Here is a 19,266-nt window from a genome sequence, read left to right as displayed (position 1 = left end):
GAGCCACGTTGGCCAGAAGCGGCATTCGTATGCCCTGAGGGTTAGTGTGCAGAAGCAGGGAGGGGCTTTTGCTTCTGTTTTGTCCGAGTGTGTTGGGATTTTGTTCTGTTTTGTTTTGTTTTTTAGAGAGAGTGAGAGCATGAGCAGGGGGGCTGGGGGAGCGGGAGTGGCCAAGGGAGAAGCAGACGCTCCTCGCTTCGCCTCGACCCCGACATGGGGCCCCGTCCCTGGATCCTGGGATCAGGACCTGAACTGAAGGCAGACAGCTAACTGACTGTACCACCCAGGGGCCCATCGTTGACTTTTTTTAAAAGAAAGATGTGGGATTAGCTCTTAAAATAGGAAAATGGCCCTCAGGTTATTTTATAGTACAGTCCACAAAAAGTGACGTTTAAAAATCCTTTTTAAATTTTATTATTATTATTTTTAATGATTTTATTTATTTACTTGACAGAGATCACAAGTAGGCAGAGAGGCAGGCAGAGAGAGAGGAGGAAGCAGGCTCCCCGATGAGCAGAGAGCCCGATGTGGGGCTCGATCCCAGGACCCTAAGACCGTGACCGGAGCCGAAGGCAGAGGCTTTAACCCACTGAGCCACCCAGGCACCCCTAAAAATTCTTTAAAAAAAACAACAACAACACTCTTCTCATATCTGGAGTTTGTGTCTGGAGTTTGTGTTTTTAGCTTTGTGGTGGTAAAATGGTAGACTGTGGAGCCCGAGGTTCCTTGAGGGGTCACTTGGGACCAGAGAGGCCGCAGGCAGTCTTCACAGTCCAGGCAGCTGTTCCTGGGGAAGGTGCGCCTGCTTGTCCCGCCTTGTGGAAACCACCACAGTGGTCAGGGTGGCACTTGCTTGGACATCTGGCCCCTTCCTTAAACCTCCTGGCCACCAGGAGACGGGGGTCGGGGAAGAGGTGCCAGATCTGTCCCAGAGGACGCCACGTGGCGTAGGTGACGTGGAGCCCATGGCCTTGAAGGTCAGCGATCCAGGCTTCGTGACATAGTCTGTCATGGCCACACCTCCTAGTGCCTGCCTCTGTCCCAGGGGTGGGCTGGGGAGTTCTGCTGAGGGTGTAGGGGGTCTTGTGGGGTATCACTGGGGGGAGGTGCGATGAGGAGCCAGAAGTCTCACTGCCTGGAAGTCACCGCTCTTGCTGTTTTGGCTGATGGGGGCCCCGAGTGAGTAGCCGCCCCTCCGTGTGATGCTCGCAGTGCGGTCCTGGGCTCACTAGGGCTGCCGTCTTGTGTCTTGCGGTGGATAAAGTGCCCCTTCCTCCCGTTAGCTAGAGAAGGGCCTGGTGCTGGGAGTGCTGGTCATCGTCAGGACTCTGCGTGAGTCCCAGCACCCTGTGTCACCGAGGTCATGAGCGTTCCCCTGTCGTGCGATGCTGTCTGGGACGGCAGTGTGAACGGTGTTGCGTGCTCTGGTGGTGTTCGTTCCCCATTCTCAGTGCCAAAGGTCTCTTCCTGCTCTTCCCAACCGTGGCTGCACCAGGGCAGACACCTCCTGGTAGCCTGTGGCTCTGGGTGGAGATCTGAGGGCACACTGAGGCCGTGGGACTATGGGGCTGCCCCCCACCTCTGGGTCATGTTTCTGACTCCATGGGAGGGGCTTTGTGCACAGAGTGGTGCCCTGCACCCTGTCCTTGGGGTCAAGGGTGCAGCCGGTTCAGGGTCAGCCTGTCGGCCCTCCACCACGGCTTCTCACCTGGTGTATCACTGGTGTGTCTGGGGATTGCTGTTGGCCGTCAGGTGTGCTCACCCCCGTTTTCAGCTCCATCTCCTCTTGGGTTGGGGCGTTCGTAGTTGAGGGTGTGTGTGAGCTCTTCATGTGGAGTCCCCGCTGTGGCCCATTTGGGCACGTTGGTTCCTTGCTTTGGTGTGTTGACCTGTTGAGACCCCAACACTGCACACAGTAGCATGTGCCCCATTGTTAGAAATGTGCCCCCCGTCCCGATAGCAGACAACATTTGCCTGCCTCTTTCTTCGAGTCATGTTAGGGTTTCATTCTAGCGCCATTTTGAGATCTGTCACCACTTGGGTGTCTCTGGTGACTTGTTTTCATTAGTGAGTTCTGCATGTCACAGGCGTCTAGGAAATGCTGGGTGACCCGTGTTCATTGTGACGTCTGCCTGCAGGGTGTGTGGAGCCAGAGGGACCAGCCTGACTCCAGGCTGATGGGGGCTTGTGGCTCCCCGTTCTCACTCCCGTTCTCATCGCCAGCACCACGGGCTTCGCGTTACAGCTTGACCTTAGGTTAGAATACGTGCCCAGCCGAGCCCCCTTGCTGCCCTCGTCAGAGCTTGCGTCCTCTGACCTCACGGGTTTTCCTCCTGCTTTGTCAGCGTCCCTGCTCTGCCTCACACCCTTATCGGGAGGAGGTGCCATGCTGCCCGCCAGCAGGGCACCCCCCGTGCAGCCCCTGCTTCTACGCTGCCCGACAGGTCGCGGTGGTGCTGGGAGTTGGGCCTTTCCTTGCATCCCCACCCCTGGCTGCCTGGGACGAGCAGCGGAGGCCCTGCCGGCCGAGCTTGCTTGCAGTTCTGGTGCCTTCCTGAGCCCGCCTGCCTGCTGCCAGCCCCGGCAAGGCTGGGTGGCCCCCACGTCTGCAGCCGCATGGGTTCAGCAGGGTCCCCTCCAGGGCCCCCTGTCTGCCTCCTGGGCTTTCTCAGCCTGGTTGCTGGAGGCTCATCGCTGGGTGTGTGTCTCTCTTGCCAGCTCCTTTTCCACTGGGGCGTAGTACTCCGTGCCAGGCTGTGCATTTAAACTCCCCCCGGAAGGGCGCACGTGTGGCTTCTGTGGGATAGGGGGGACAGATGAGGTTGCCGTCAGTGTTTGTGTGCAGCTGCCGGTGCTGGGGGGGTCTTCGTCCCTCGGGGGTGAGAAGACTCGACTCGCTGGGCCGTGCGGTGGGTCCACCTGCGGCCGTAGGTCCACTCTCCTGTCGATGGAAACTCCGCTGACATGCGAGGTCGCGTTATGCACGTTACTGGAATGGAGCAGATGAAGAGGCGATGAGAGTTGAGAAAGTATTTTGTTTTAATGTTTTTAGACAAGTCATTTTGAAAGACTCAATCGGAAAACTTAGTCCCCACTTCCTGAGGAACAATTCTGTGGACAGTTTGGACGGTTTGGGGACTGGGGCTGGCCATGTCCTGGAGAGCTTGGGGGCAGCCCCGGTGTCCCCACATTCCTTATGACCTGTGACCTGGATTTAATCGGCGTCTCCAGCTGTCTGATGTAGGGAGTGGTTTTCCCGGACCTGCTCCATTGTCCTCAGGGGAAGCCCGGTTCGACACTGGGCTCCGGTGTGCTCAGGCTCCGTGGAGCGGCCGTCCGCGGCCCGGGGAGAGGACGCGCCCGGTGGAGGAGTAGATGCTGCTGGGCCTCGCCGCAGTCTTGCTTCGTGACGCTCTTGTTTGAGGAGTTCTGGCCCAGGCAAGACTGCGGCTCCTGTCCTGAAACAGCGCGTTCCTTCCGTCCTGTGGCGCGTGGCCCGCGTGCATCGTGAGGGTGGTGGCGTCCGTCCAGCCTGGATCGTGCTTCCCGTGGTGCCCGCTGCAGGACAGTCTGTTTGCGGCCTCACGACAGACGCACCTCGGCGGTCAGCGTGCACCGAGGGCGACGGTGGACGGGGGTTGTCCACAGGGAAGCTGTGGGAAGGTTCGCGGGCCCACACAGCCCTGGGATTTGCCTCTGGCAGGGGAGCAGGCTCCGTGGGTGCTCCCCCTGGGGCAGGGGAGCGGGGAGCCGGCTGGCGCATGGGCCGGACGCCGACCCCCAGCAGCTCTCCCAGTGTTGGTGGGCTGGGGTCCCTCCCCAGCCAAGGCGAGGCCGGCACACAAGCCTGCACGTCCCCTCTGTGTGGAGTGGCCGCTGCCGCCTGCAGCCCAGCTAGGGGCCTTTGGGGCAGTTTTCCAGAAATGTCCTGTGGAAACTGAGAACCGACATGTCTGGGGAACTAGATATTCTGTCCATCGTTTCCTCTTGCCCCCCAGCACCTTCAACACTGGCTTTTCTTCTGAGCAAGTTGGACTGCATTTTTGAGGGAGGTACGATGGCTGTTTGTCCCGGTGGCTGAGGTGGAAGTCTCTGGTGTCGTGCACGCCTGCGCCCGGGAGGGCCCTGCTCTCCTGGGTCTGTGGGAGGCTCCACGTGCAGCCCCCGCGTGCGACGGGGCGGTGCGGCCTGTGCCTCCCGGAGACACGGCTCCATGCAGCGAGCCCTCCGGTGAGGGGTTTGCTTCCTCAGTCGGTGTGATTCGTGACTTACCAGAAGACGCAACGTCTCTGCAGGCCATGACGATTTCTTTTATGGATGAATGCTTTCTGCCTCTGCGAGGAAGGCCCCTCGTGCCCCCTGGGTGCACCGTGTGCCGGCCCTGCAGCGGGCTGTGGCACTCCCGGGGTTAAGTCATTTCTCTCACCTGGAGGCTGCTTTGTCCTTAGGCGGTTGGCGTTAGACAGATGACATGCTGTCCGGAGAGAAGGGTATTTAAATGACATCGCCGTCTCCGTCTCCGGGTTGCCAAAAGGAAGCCCTCTGGGGAATCTTATTTACTTGACATGCATTTGCAGTGTGTAACTGGAACCATGAGAAGGGTTTTTGTTCAAAGCTATTGGAGAGTTTCCTCATTTTAAACCTGTTCAATCTGGACAGAGTGGTTAGATTTTAAACTTTTTCTGATAATGACGTCTCCTAAAAGTTTGGAGCAGTGACTGTTTCTGCTCCATGGACGACCTCACCCCCGCCCCCCAGAGTCTGTGGGAGCCTCTCTGGGTGCCCTGCGTGGCCGCTGAGGCCGTTCTGTCTCTTTACACAGAGGAGGCTGGAGGGTGCTCAGAGTCTGGTGGCCGCAAACAGCCCCGCTCCCTGCTCCCTGAGGTCGCTGCTCTTGGGGCCACCGTGGGATGAATCGGACCTAACAGGCCCAAGTTTCCAGTTTGCTTGTTGAGGAAATCCACCGTCTCCCGTTTGCTCCTCTGAGCTGCCTCTTTCAGTTTTTGCACGTTAGAGTCCCCTTCCAGACCGGGAGGGGAGCGTCCCTGCTGTCTTCTCTGTGGGACCCTGTCCCGTCGCGAGGCCCCTGTCTCTTGCTGGCGGCCACGTCTTCCTCTGCCCTGGAGGGTCAGCGGCTGATGTCTGTCGCCGGTGTCAGGGAGGGGTCATCGGAGGCTTCTGAGCAGAGTGACAGATTCATGACTTTGAAGAGCTCTGCGTCCAGCGCTTGGGTGGAGCTTGGCTAGGCGTCCACGCGGGTGGGTGCTGCTGGTGGGCAGCCCCTCAAGGCCCCGCAGTGTGGGCCTCTGTGTCTCTGACCAGTTTCTGCAGGAAGACGGAGGAGTCCAGTTACCTGTGGCACATGGGCATGTGTGGGTTCTGGGGACAAAGGGTATGTCAGTGGGGGGGGTGGGTCACTGTGGCCTGCGTTCCCCACTGGTCTGCTGCCCCTGTCCTGGAGAGCTGAGTCTGAGTACCAGCGCTCAGGTGCTGACCTTTTCTCGCTCCTGGGGACAGAGTGGGCCAGGTGGACCAAGGTTGGACCCACTAACTAGGCTGGCGATTTGCCCAGCAGTGTTGGTCAGACTGTGACATGGTCTGTGTGCGAGTTGTGGTGGAGGTCGATTAGTGGAATACAGTCCGGCCATTTGGGTCCTTTTCATCATGACTGACAGACCTCATTGGCCAGTAAAGTGACGCTTTGGAAAGCCATTCCACTCTCACTTGGGAACACACCACTGGGCTCCCTGACCCAGGGTCTGGCTCGGGGGGGGGGGGTGCGATGGGAGTGACCTCAAGGTCGAGCCGACCTGAGCTGGGGGCTGTGTCCATGTGGAGGTGGGCTTCTCGCAGGGGGCACCGAGCAATCCTGCTGTGATAGTGGGTGTGACGCCTGCCTGAAGTCAACATCCGTGGCACTGGCCACTGTCACTCCTAGTTGTCTGTCTTGAAATTGATTTTGTCCAGTGGACCGGTAAATTGGGACTCAGCAGTTAGCATCCAGGTTCCCCTCGGGCTATAGAATTGCTGAACAGTCTTCCCCAGAGCTGTCTGGGTGGCTGAGCCGCAGTGACGGTCTTAGGGGCCCTGGCATGGCAATGATAGCGCGTTTACATGATGCTTTCCTCCTGAAGGTGCCACAGCCTATTAGTTTTCACAGCCATTGGACCGCGAGTGGGCTGTCCTATTAGTGAGGAAAGTGGATGTGAACAACACTAGAAAACTAGGAGTAGTTCCAGGTGACCTGGAATTTTCCCGGGTAGAACCCCTGAACGCCCATTGGAAGCATTATAGAGTTGGTTTAGTTCAAGTTAATAGAATAGTTTAAAAATCACTGATTCGGTTTAACTACTTTACAGCAGCTGTGATGGTGCCCTCTCGTTTGCTTTGGTACTTGTACACGCTCCAGGAGTCTTGATTATAATGTTCGTTAGACATTCACGAAGACTGATAGGTGTTCTTTCAGAAAATTGAGCTCAGTTTCTGGTGTGCTGACGGATGGGGGCAGAGCCTGCTTAGCAAAGTTTGCCTGACTTGGAGAAGGCTCCAGGGCCTTGCAGCGGGGAGAAGCTGTACTCCGGTGTGGCCTAGCGAGATGCAAGGCGTGGGGGCGCTGGGACCTCTTGAGAGGGAGCCCTGGGAGCTGCTTGGGCAGGCTCTCTCCTCTGAAGGGAGTCGTTAGACCGGCGCCGAGAGTGGGTAGTGGTACGGCAGTGACAGAGGGTCTGGCCAAGAACGAGGAGAGGAGTTGGGGAGGTTCCCGCTAGAGGCGCGGCTGCTACGGGTAGGGTGGGCCTCGGCGCCATGGGGAAGTGAGGAGGGGCGGCTCTGGGAGAACTCCCATGCCCTGACCTGTGCCCCAGAAGATGGTGTGTGTGGCCTCTGGCTGAGGTGGGACACGTGGGGGAGACAGGCCCCGTTTTAGCCCTTGTGGCATTGGAGGGGCACGTCCCACAGGGGCTGCCCTGCTGCCTCTCTGTTGAGGAAACGAGAACTCAGCAAGGGGGTGGGCTCCAGGTTTGGGGTTCTTGGCGTGCTCGATGTGGTGCCCCGGTGCCCCGTGCTCCCTGGGACAGCTAGTACCGGTGCCCTTGGTTGGTCCCTCTGTCGACTGTGGCTGAGAGGGGTTTATACCGTCACTTTACAGTTTACACAGTGTTGCTAACGCTGTGTTTTTGAGCTGTGTGTTTGTTAGTAACTTATTTTGGAGTATGTTTACGTGATGGCAAGTAAATTTATGTTAATTATTTACAATAAAGTAAAAGGGATCACCGTGTGTATATAAAAAGTATAAGAATCAAATCGACTTTTTGTTTTGATTTATATAGAATCGATGCAGAAAGGCAGAGGGGAAATTTGTGTTTGATATTCATTGTCTTACTGTTGTTTCTTTTGATTTTTTTGCTCAAGGCTATTTCTAGGTTCCTTTTCTTGGGAGATAATTTCTGAGAGGATAGCTGCATGCTCAGGAAATTGCTGCTTCATTTTGCTTAAACCCCTACCTGGAGTGTCTTCTCAGACTGTGCATGTAACCTTGCTGGTCTTGTTAAACAGGCAGGACAGCGTGAGGTGTACCGTGAGGGGCTTGTGGCGGCACCGGACTCCTGGGCAGGCCCGGCACACACGTGCACAAGGGGCTGAGGCTGGTCCCCTCTTGTGCTACCTCTGCTCACACGGTGTGCCGGCGTTTAGCTTCGTTCTATCTCCTGTCAGTGGTCGATCCCTGTCGCCGTCCTGTCCTCATTGATGGGACAGATGTGTGGTGCTCATCTGCAGTGAGGACCCGGCCCGGGGTGGGAAGCTACTGGGTCAGCGACGTGTGGCCTGGGGTGTGAGGCTGCTGGAGCACAGGAGGCTGTGGCCGTGTGTGCTGCTAGAATGACACGCTCCCCCAACTTCACGCAGCTGATCGCCCCTTGGGGTGTGGCCATGTCCTCTGCCCTTCCCCTGTCCAACCCATGGTGTTACCAGTCACATGTTGCTCACTGGAGATGGTCATGCCCATGTGCCACCAGTGCCTGGGAGCGTCTCCTCTGAGAACAGGTCCTCACTGGTTTCTACTTCTAAAGCTCTCCAGACGCCAGAGTGAGCTGTCAGTGCGCTTTATGCAGCGTTGTTGTTGGGTTTGGACCAGTAAATTGGGACTTAGAGCACGGGCTTTCAGAAAGTCCCATTTAGTGTGACTTCTAAAAAAAAAATTAATATTCTCTCTTTGAATTGCAAATTAAAATTTTTTCTTAGGTTTCTTTTTTCTATCACATTTTCCTATCATAATCATTTTAAGAGATTTTTTTTTTTTAAAGATTTTATTTGTTTATTTGACAGAGATCACAAGCAGGCAGAGAGGCAGGCAGAGAGAGAGGGGAGCAGGCTCCCCGATGAGCAGAGAGCCCGATGTGGGACTCCATCCCAGGACCCCGGGATCATGACCTGAGCCCAAGGCGGGGGCTTAATCCACTGAGCCACGCAGGCGCCCTGTGGGCAGCTTTTAAAAGATGTTCCCACCTGATTAGAGCTGGCAGACTTCTCTTTTCCTTCCAGACGCTTGCTTTCTGACTAGCTGGTTTTGGGGTGGACAGTAGCTGCCCCTGGAGCTGGGGAGGCGGCAGGCATGATGCTAGCCTGTACTCACTGTCTTTGTCTCCTGTGCAGTTGTCCCTGTGATCCTGAAGGCGCTGACCTATGAGGAGAAGCGGGGTTCCTGCAGCGTGGGCACCAATGTTAGAGACGCCGCCTGCTACGTGTGCTGGGCCTTTGCACGTGCCTATGAGCCCCAGGAGCTGCAGCCCTTCGTGGCTGCCATTTCCAGGTAATGTCCGTCAGAGTCGTGGCGGGGTCAGGTGCACCCCTGGGGTGTCCCTGGGATGGCAGCCTCCCGACAGCACAGGAAGCAGCCAGTGTGGTACCTTTCCCAGAAGAAATAGGTATTAATGAGCTAATGATACAATTTTAAGGGTGATCTGTGGGAAGGAAGCAGCTCCAGAGTGGAGTTCCTTTCTTGTAGGTGAGCAATTCGAACCACACGCGCTGAGGAGGAACGTTCTGGAGGCTTTGGCTGGCCTGTGGCTAGCAGGTCCTTAGAGAAACGGGGTCCGTGTTGTGGGTGGTGTGGAAGAAGCACGGGTTGGGGGCTCGTGACTCGGTCAGGTGAGCTGTGCCGAGTGTGTGTGTTTTGTTGGGAGAAGTTCTGGAACTTCAGATGGCGTTCCTAGGGAAGGCTTGGGAGTACGGGAAGAAGCTGCTTCTTTTGAGGGGCCGCGTTTTGTCCAGCCCTCACTTTCGAGTTTTTATGGACTTGCCCTTGAGATTCACTTAAGGCAACATGTGCTGAGGAGCTTCACTGTCCGTGCCTTTGAAATGGAAGTCAGCTCTCGAGAGAGCAGGTTTGTGAGGTAGGGACGATGTATCTCCTCTGGTTTTCTGGGGAGAGAAGTGACAGCGGCAGACGTGTGACCCCACCAGAACCCTGTGTGGACCGCGGCACGCCTGGGCCCCTCGGCCCTCGGCCTCCCGCTGTGCGGACTCCTGGGACATCATGCTCCACTTTTAGGATCTGATGCTTTTTCGCTTGGAAAAGTGCAAAACGGATGTGTTCCCAGTAGAGTGGGTTTTTAGGTTAATGTTTGTACTCTGATTTGTTCCTCTGTCTTTGGACTGAAATAAGTTTCTTTGAGTAGAAGGAGGTCAGGTCTCTGCTTCTTGTGGTTTAAGTAGCCGGGGGTGAGGCACTGAGCCAGGTGGCAGCCTCTGTGTTAGTCACAGCTGAAATGCTTACCTGCCACTTTTACTGGGAACCGGAGTTCGAAATGGTGCTCGGGCTGTGGACGCTCCCTCCCATAGCTCTTGAGGAGGCCGAGGTTTGTGCGTGAGGCCCTGCAGGCCTTAACACCTGGGAGCCCAGCCCTCTAGCTCCGGTGTCCCTGGCGCCTGCGGGAGTGGCCGGCCTGCCCGGCGAACCGCCAGCGTCTCGGGGCCTGCAGCTATTCCGTGTGGGTGCAGAGGGACGGGGGCCTGGAGCACCACTCTGTTCTCGCTGGTGTCCCGTGCTCCCAGGATCTGAGGGCTGGGACCGGGGCCTTAGGCCTGCTTGCCGCCTGTGCTGTGCAGCTGGGGCCTCTGTTGCTCAGTCTTGACCGCAACAACGAAGCGAAGCCTCCAGAGGAGCCTGAGGATTCCAGCCGGGTCAGGGAGATAAAGCGCTTCCGAGGAAGTCATAAAGAGGCCTGGCGCCTCCCAGCCAGGTCCACCTGGGGAAGTGCAGGGCGGGGCACGGGGGCTGGTCTACGGAGGTGCTGTCCTGCAGAACCTGAGGCCAGGGGGCCCGGGGGGTAGAGGGGGGCTGCGTGCACCTGCGTCCTTCACGGGCCGTCGCCGCGGCTGCTGGTGATCCTCAGGGAGCAGCGAGGGCCAGGCTGCCTGGGGAGACTCTCCCGGCTCCCGGGTCCTGCCTCCGCCATGTCCCCCACTGGCTACCTGCTGCACTTGTTCTCCTCTGCACCGTGGCTTGAGGGAAGGCCCTGCCCACTGCTTGCTTGTCCTGCCCCTCAACTTTGTGGAAGTTCTTCTGAAACTAGAGTGTGAAAGCGAAAAATGTACTTACTGTTGATGTCAGTCACAGAACAGTCAAACTTGTTGAGGTTGGTCCTGTCGTGCGGTGAGGCGTGGGTAGGGGCTGTGGTTCTTCCCATCCCGTGGAGGACGAGCAAGGGATGGTGCTCCGGACGTTTGCCCAGAGTCTCGCAGCAGGCAGGTGCCAGGTTGGGCCTGTGCCGGAGGCAGACACCGGGGCCCAGCTCTGCGTGAGCGTGCGGCCGGCCTCTGCTGCGAGGTCCCGACGGGGTGCTCTGCGGCAGACACACGCCGCTTCAGGGGGACCTGGCTCCTGATGTGGTCGTTCCCCTTTCAGAGCGCAAACAACCCTAACACACTTGTTTTTGAGTTTTACATTTGCCTGAGAGCTGTAAGCTTTACAGGAATCTGTGTCCCTGCTTTCTCCAGGGACCCTCTTCAGTCCAGCCTGATGGGAGGAAAATAGGGCCCAGGGCTAAATGGTTACCCAAGGCCATGGGACCAGAGTGAGGCTTCGCTCACCTGGAGAGGAGCCCTGCACGTCCAGAAGGCCGAGTGGCCATCACACACGCTGCCCTGTACTTGGGGTGAAGCTTCTTATGGCACCACAGGGTCCCAACTCAAACGTCCCCAGTGATGTGTGGGCCCAGGGTTCTTGGCCAGGGCTCCGGGTTTTGGAAGCGAGGCTCTTCTCACCACAGGCAAAGCTGTGTTCTGCCACGTCAGAGCTCCCTGTTGCTCCCGGTCTCTGATGTTATAAAGCAAAATGTTGGTGGATGGAAAGATGTTGATAAATGTTAAGCCTGGCCTTAGCGTGGGTGTAGAAGTTGGGGGTCAGCCTGACTCTGGGGGGTCCCAGGCATGGGCATGTCACAGGTCCCAGGACACGTGGACCAGCCGGTGGCCTATGCAGTCACCAGTGAGCTCCTTTCTCCAGAGTGTGCTTCCTCCACAAAGCCTCTGGGTGCTGAGGGGTAGAGGGGCACCAGCACAGCTCACTGCAGGGTCACGATCCCTTACTCAGAAAAGCAGAAACAGGCGTGGGGCTCAAGTGAGCTGTGCTCTGCAGCATGAGAGGGTCCCAGTCTCTCCACTCACTTCCTGGAAAGTGACACTGGGTGGGAGGGCTTTGAAGGGACCAGTGACTGCACCGGTCATTCTGCCTGCGTTGGAGCGAGTGTGCCTTTGTGGACTGCTGGTTGCAGAGAGGGTGGAGCTGAGCCCCTTCTTCGGTGGTCGTAGGTAAGGGTTTTGTAGGGCCCCACTGTGTGTCTGGGAAGCAGGGCTTCTGTCTGGGACATGTCGGGAGGATGTAAAGGTGGGTGTTAAGAACACTGGCCTTTCTGAGCTGGGACTCATCTTGAGCGAGTCACTGAGCATGAAGGACCAGAGAGCAGGGACTGTGGCGGAGGCCAGTGTCTGTCCTCGGAAACTCCGTGGGTTCCACCACGTCCTTCGGTCTCAGGGAGGTTGGGTTCTCTCACTCCCGGGCATGCCCGAGTAATTGCTCGCTCACACACAGAGGCTAGCTAGACTAGACAGTAGCTAGCTAGCAGGGGTGCTGGACACTCCTGGTTCATCACCTTCCTGATTTCCCCAATTTACCTGGGAGTTTCTGTTAAAAAGGCCCCTCTTGTCCCCTCTCCCTGCGCCCATCCCAGGATTGGATGAGCCAGTGCCCTTTGGAGCTGTGCCCAGCAGGCTTTCGGGCCAGTTTGGCAGGTTCTGAGGGAACCTGTGCTCCAGCTCTTCCCGTCCATCTGGACTGCGGGCATCTGGGGGCGGGAGGGCGGGCTCAGAGGTGAGTCACGGTGCTGGGGAGCCTGGCGGACGCTGCCTGCGCGCGCCTCCCTGCCCCAGGAGTATCGGTTGGGGTGTGGCCTTCGAGACCTGCCTCCCTTGGTTTGTAATAAGTGACCACATTTTAATTGTCAGCTTTTAAACCCATTAATCCTGCTCATGATAAAACCATGATATCTTTAATTGTACTTTCACAAACTCTCCAGTGGATCCTGCCGAGATCGGAATGTAATTGTGGAAATGAAGTAGAAATGCCTAATGGAAGAAACCAGGGTGGTAGTCACAGTGGGAAAGGGGCCTGGGCTCGGGGCAGGCGCCCAGGGAGAGGGTCGGTCTGTGGCCCTCACCTCCCCTGGCAGCCGTGAGACAGGCTCACCTCCCGAAGGAGCGCGGATGTTCTTCCCCTGCTGGTGAAGATGTCTGACCCTCTCTGGCTTACAAATACCAGAAAGGCGGTTTTTAGGTGGATTCAATCATGTTTTGAAATGGTCAGTTTCAAAAAACCCCATATTTCTTTAGCATTATACACAGGTTAAGAGACCAAACTGTGGAAAAGTCAGTAGGCCTCCCTGAAAAGCCACTTGCTGTTTAGGAAGAGTGAAACACAAAGGTAAAATGGTCCCAAATGGTGGTGCGTTATCCATAAAATGCTTCTCATCAAAAGCTAATTTGCAAGAAGGAAAAGAAAAAGGAGCGGCGGTTGCCAGCATGTGCGTTGGTTGTCACCTTCTAGTGATTTCCTCACCTGAAACTCTTTTGTAAGCCAAGCCCCTGTTGACATCAGCGCCAGCGGCAGCGCCCACTCAGCCTGCGGAGCCGGCCCAGCCAGCGTGGGCTGGGCCTGGGCATTGAGAGTCCCAGATCTCTTCCTCCAGGGCAAGATTGTCCTGAAAAATCAGGAAATGGCAAGCATTGCTCAAAGCTACGTCTTGTTCTCACTCAGCGTTTCTTAATGGCAGACGTCCAGAGGGAAGATAACCCTTTTGTTCTTCAAGAAAAGTTAAATGGTGGTTAGTGACCGGAGTGCGCTCCCTGGCCCCCGCCCCCGGTGAACCCCCTCGGCCTCCACGGGGCTCTGACACGAGTGTGCCTCCTGCGCATGGAGCGTTTCATCGCCTTGTTAACTGGTGTGAGCTTTGCCGCTTAGGGCCGAGGAAAGGGAGATGAGTCATGGGCAGGGCCTGCGTTTTACTCAAAAAAATGATGTGATTTGCACTTTCAAACAGCGTGGATGGGCAATAAATGATTAGTCTGGTGTTTATCTGTAAAGTTCCTTTACTTCAGAACGACAGGAGGGGTGTTACTTAGGGTAAAAGCAGCGGATTTTGCCTTTCATTTATTTGTTTGCTGTAGAGCATTCTACAGTCTAACAAACGGAGTTTGGGGTGAGATCTGCTCTCTGCGGTGCCCGTTGAAAACCAGGTGCCTGGAGCTCAGGACAGGTAGAGGCGTGCAGCTTTCCCCTGGCACGGACGAGAAGGAAGAGTCCTTTTCTGTTCGACACGGACCATTTCTGTGTGTTGAGAAATCATGGTGAAGTATCGTCTGAGCTCCTCCGGCGAGAGCAAACAGGGGAAGGCGCCGGAGACGCGTTCCAGCCCGACTGAGGCCCGGCCGGCGGCGCGCGCGGCTGGCCTGCGGCCACTCTTCGTGTCCCCTTTCTGAGTGTGGAAGGAGGGCTGGTGACTCACGCACTCGGCCCCGTCTGGCAGAGGAGAGGGGACCTCAGGCCCGAGGGAGCTTCCGTAATTATGTTTGGTCGGTATGATTAGACCCGCATTTGTTGGAAACGTGCTGGTATTTCTCGACGAGCCAGTTTGCTTCTGAAAGTGTGAAATTAGAGCAGTTTACAGTTTTAATCAGCTACCCGCACGGTTGAAGTCCTGAGCTCACCTCAGAGTCTGTGTTTGGCTAAGGCGGGGTTTTGGGGGGCAATGCTGTGTCCTGCTTCGCTTCGTCAAGTCCGGGAGAAACTGGTGAAGCAGGGCCCGTCTTTGGGCATTTACTTGTGAGTGCAGAAGGCGACGTGACCGAAGGTGAGGCCGCGCGCAAGCCGTAGTCGGATCCAGGCTGCCGCGGACACGGCCCTCGGGGCCCGGCTGTGCGGGACAGCAGCTTCCTCCCTCCCTCCCACACGGTCATGTGTGCTCACTGGCAGGACGCAGGGGCTCTCATGCCCAGAGCTGGGCACTGTGTGCCACACACAGTTGTTTCTGCTCAGTTACTTCGATATGGAACCTTCCAGGGCTCCTGTGATGCTTGGTCTCGACGAGTTGTCGTCCTGTGGCCGGTGAGTGTAGGAGTGGCATGGGGTGCGCTGGCGTCGCCGCAGCTGCCCTCCTCGCTAGAGGCTCTAGGTCCTTCTGACCCGTGTGGGGCTGAGCACGGGCCAGTGTGAGCACATGTCTTGTTGTTCTGCAAGGGGCCCTCAGGCAATGGCGTGGACCCCCACCCCTCCCCGTGGCTGCCTGCGGTGGTTTAGGGGCTGTCTGGGCGGAAGGGGAGTAGTTAACCTACACGGCAAAACTAGAAGCACCTTCCAGAGTCACCCGTTACTACTTGGGCTCCGCTGCAGCACGAACTCGAAGGCTTGACGCTAAGCTGTCTCCATGGGGCTCCTGCCCCCACCGCCTCCTCAGAGCAGGGTCCCTCTCCACCGGGCTGGCCTCGGGAGGGCACTCACTGCTTGGTGGGCCCACGCTGGGTGGGCACGAAGCGAAACCGGTGAGCTGTCTTAGGGCCTTGACCGCACCGACAAGAGCTTGGTTGGAAGTAGACTCAGCCTGGCCCGAGTGGGGCCAGCGAGTCCGCAGACGGGTGGGTGGGGCCCGGAACTGTTGAAGTGGACGCATCGTGCGGCAGTAACCTTGAAGGGGTTCTGGCTGGCTCACAGGGTCGTTTCGCGTTTCTCTCTTCAATCAGTGTTCCATAATTTGAAGATCATAATTTAGGACAAATAGATGGATAGGAAATTTTCAAAATTCAACACAAAAAGCGAAGTTTTGGTAGTATTGGCTAGACCCAGAGTTAGTGAAGTTATAGTCTACGTTTTTCTTGCATCAGATGTTGAAGCAGAAAATCTCGTGAATATCTTTTCCTCGAATACATATGATCTTACGGATTTTGATAAAGAGCTCTTGTGAAGCATGAATGTGGTACTGAGACTTCCGTTAATTTGGAGACTGTATTTAGGATAACCACACATACTTTTGTTGAGAACAGTAGTTACATAAGTTCCAGTTATCGAGAGATCACAACGACTCATCTCCATCAGTTTAATGATTTCTGAGATTTTATTAACAAAAGCCAGTATGATATTGAAGCTGAAAGTGACTTTTCTTTACTTTTAAGCCCAGTATTATTTAAATCTCATTTCGGCCGTAGTCTGAGGAGAGAGGGGAATGCGCTCTGCTGAGAGAGTTTTGCTGAGTTTACTTTCAGCTTCACCCGTGGAAGGACCCAAGACACTGAAATCGTCAGATGTTTAGTTGTTTTCAGAATTTTAATTTTGAACCAACTCGAGAATTAAAGGAGAGTTGTAAGAAGTGGGAAAGTCTCCCGGGGGCCCTTCGCCGGCTCCCCTCGTGTTCTCACCACACGCACCTACAGTGCGAAGTGATGGTCGTGTAGCCTCTCAGCTGTAACCCGAGTGCGCTGGCGGGCCGTTGGTGGTGTCATGGCCAGGGCCCACCCTTGTCCCCTGGTTGAGGTGGGGTCTGTCAAGCTACTGGGATTGTCTTGCTCTGTGCGTGACGCACGTTCCCGGGGACCTGGAGACCACGTCCTGCCTGTACCGACCACCGGGTCGGTGGGTGTTGCCTGCGGCGGGTGCAGCAGCGGCTGCTCCGGCTGTTCGCTCCGCAGGAGAAGGCCTGCGCTCTCCCTTTCTACCTGCTGCATCGTCGGTGGGTGCGGGTGGACTAACACGGGCTTCACTTACGGGCCTGTCGGTCCTGTCGTGGAACACTTGCTGGTGGTGTGGCTCAGACGGCTCTACCTTTGGCTGTTGGGTGTGGTTTCATGTGGGCTGCTGGGTCCTTTCAAAGGGACTGGGACTTTCTCGCTTTCTAGCGGGACAGGATTCCCCAGGCTTCTTTTGTTCCCTTGGCTCAGCCCTGAGGTCAGTGGCTTCCAGGGGTTTATGTTGAGATCTGAGACCCGGATTCTGCGCACTCTCCGGTACAGGGACGCCAACCAAGTGTGCCTCCAGCCAGAGTCCCTGCGTCCATGCGGACCGCGTGACGCCAGGCCAGCACCCCGCTGTCCTAGCTCTCTCTTCTGTTCCCTCCGTCCTGCTGGCTCTCGTTCTTGGCTGTGTGTTCACTTGTCCGTGTGTGGTGGCCCCAGAGCTGCTAGCCCACATCTCCTCACCCACCCTGCCAAGGGTCACACACACTGGCCCTGGGTGTGGTGCTGCTCTGAGTCCCAGGTGCCTTCCCTTGGCTGCTGGGGTCCCCCACTTTATGATGGCTCTTGCATTTGCTGCAGTGAGGTTCCCTCCTGCTCTACGTTCTTTGGGTTTTGACAGGTTCAGATTTGGGCGCCACAAGTATGGTCCCGAATGGTAGTTCCGTCTTTCCTGCGTCCCCCCACTCTGCCCTTGGCAGTCAGCCACCCTGTCCCCTGGCCGTCACCACACTGGCTTTGGACCCTTTAGTTTTGCCGTTTCTAGAATGTCTCCTGTACGGACACACGGAGAGTGTGGACTTCCTGTTTAGCAAATGCCTGAAGCTTTACCCGGACTTTCTCCTGAGTTGGTGCTTCATTCACTCTTACTACAGGAGGACTCTGCAGGGTGGGTGTGGGGTAACTGGTCTGACGCGGGTCTGGGTGGCCTAGAACCAAGGTTCCAGCAAGGGCGGGTTCCCTCTGGAGGCTCCGGGGACAATCCGCCCCTCTTCCAGCTTCTAGAGGCTGCCCCGTCCCTTGGCTTCTGGGCATTCCTCTATCTTCACAGGTGGCGGCTTCGGGCCAAGTCCTCCTGGGTCTCCTGGGTCCCCTCTGCCTCCTGCTTCCAGTCCCAGGGCCTTTATGACTGTGCAGGGTCTGTCGGCGTAGCCTCCCTGACCAGCACCTGCAGCCTGAACTGCCCTCGGCGGGTAATGCCACATGTCCGCAGGCTGTGGGGTCCGCTCCTGGCCGTCTGTGCCAGGGATTGAGCTGCTTCCACTCAGTATCGACAGATGTGCAGCCGGAGGGACTGGGTGGATTCAGGAGGTCCTTGTTCAGGCTGGGAGAGCAGGGAAATGTGGTTGTGTCCATGGGCTGTCCCAGGGATTTGGAGGGAGGAAGAGGATTGAGATGCAGGAAAAGGAGTGGCTCGTGTCGGGCCCTCAGCTCTCCGGGGTGCACGGGAGATGTTGCTTTGCGGTGGCCTTCGTGGGTCTGAAATACCCCTTTTCAAAAACCTTTTCTCTGGGCTGATAGAGATGCAAGTTCTCCAGTCATCCTGGAACCAGCACTGTCTTCAGTCTTGCCCCAAATCCTTCGTTTTCTGTTACTAAAGCCACACAAAGTCAAATGAGTGCTTTCTGCCTTATCAGTGATAATTAAGTGTGATGACCTAACGAAGAGGGGTTTAAATGAAGTCTGAGGAATTTTATGAGCTCTGCGCACGGTTGTGGTTGCCTTTGGGGTCGGGGCATGGCCATCTGGAGAATTTGTGAGACCAGTAACTGTGTTTTGCTCTTGGTTGGGTTTCTGAGAAGGGGCAGGGCCTAGGGGCTCCACTGGCTGCCTGTGCGTGTCCCTATGTGCTCCCCGTTCATCTCTCGGAGCGCTTGCCTGGGCCCGAGTGTCCGTGTCCATGTCCGTGTCCGTGTCCGCCCTGCCTGATTGCTTCCCTCCTGCCAGGCACTGCCGGTTCTCATCCTCTGTCCGCCCCCCACCCACCCCTGCCTCCCCGAGAAGGCCGAGCACATTCCACTGCCTAGGCCCCCGTGATGGCCGCTCTCCTGCCCGTGACGTCCCTGGCACCCGGGTGCGTGTGCCTCCTGTGGCTGTTGGTGGAGCGGGGTCAGCCCCCGTGGTGCCAGGGGCTCGCTGTGCACAGCACGCACTGAGCAGATGGGAGAGGCTCCCAAGTCCTGCGACAGGTTCTGTGTTCTTTCACGGATTTCCTTTTAACCGCTTTCCTCTTCTTCACAGTGCTCTGGTGATCGCCACGGTGTTTGACCGGAACATAAACTGCAGGAGAGCGGCGTCTGTGAGTTTTCTTGTTCTGTTCTTTCTCCTGGTGGTGCGGGTGGGCCCTGAGCGGTGCCCTCTGCTCTGCTGAGCAGGCCACCGCTCCTGACGCTGCCCGTGTGAGGTGCCAGGGGAGCCAGTCGGCAGAGCGCCGGCTCAGGTGTCCTCCCGATTTCGGGGGAGGGAGCGGTCCTCGGGGAAGCAGGGTCAGGAGTAAATGCCCCACCCCAGCATGCCATGAAATGTAGCCATCTCGAGCATTGTGCCTGGTGAGCGGACATGGCTCAGGGTAGCCTGTGCCCTGGGGAAGGAGAAGAAAGTGGGTTCTGGGCATGTGACCTGCGTGTGATAGCAGAGCAGGTAGCTTTGAGCCTCAGGGGGGGTTGTTGCCAAGAGAGGTCATTTCAGCGTCCATGGCCGCATGGGGCCTGGGCCTCACTGGCCGTGTTTGACACCAGTGCGTGGCCCCTCCAGAGCCTGGTCACGTCTGGGGCGGATTCTGTGTGCAGAGGGCTTTCAGCAGGCTCCACAGCCGCTTCCGGAGGGCCCTGGGCCGGAGTCTGCACGAGCATCCCACTGCCCCTCCCACAGAGCTGGGCTGTGGCCCCGAGCTTGGCTGCGGGGGTTCCTGTGGATGCTGGTGGAGAGGATGGCTGCTGGGCCTCATCCCTGGGATACTTGCTGGTGATGTCCATGGCTGTGTCCTGGCTT

General features: G+C 57.0%; 1 protein-coding gene across 2 annotated transcripts in view; it reads left to right on the top strand.

Moving 5' to 3' along the window:
* The window catches only part of TBCD (tubulin folding cofactor D), a 155,390-nt gene that overhangs the window by 81,009 nt on the left and 55,115 nt on the right, over positions 1-19,266 (top strand). For both annotated transcript variants that reach the window (XM_047709329.1, XM_047709328.1), the window contains exons 14-15: positions 8,653-8,809; positions 18,517-18,574. In XM_047709329.1, the coding sequence (XP_047565285.1) occupies positions 8,653-8,809; positions 18,517-18,574 (215 nt within the window). The remainder of the gene's footprint in view (positions 1-8,652; positions 8,810-18,516; positions 18,575-19,266) is intronic.

Source organism: Lutra lutra, chromosome 16, assembly GCF_902655055.1.
Source record: "Lutra lutra chromosome 16, mLutLut1.2, whole genome shotgun sequence".
In the NCBI taxonomy this organism is placed as follows: Eukaryota; Metazoa; Chordata; class Mammalia; order Carnivora; family Mustelidae; genus Lutra; species Lutra lutra.
Note: the sequence above shows the minus strand (reverse complement) of the source record. Positions and strands in the feature narration are given on the sequence as shown.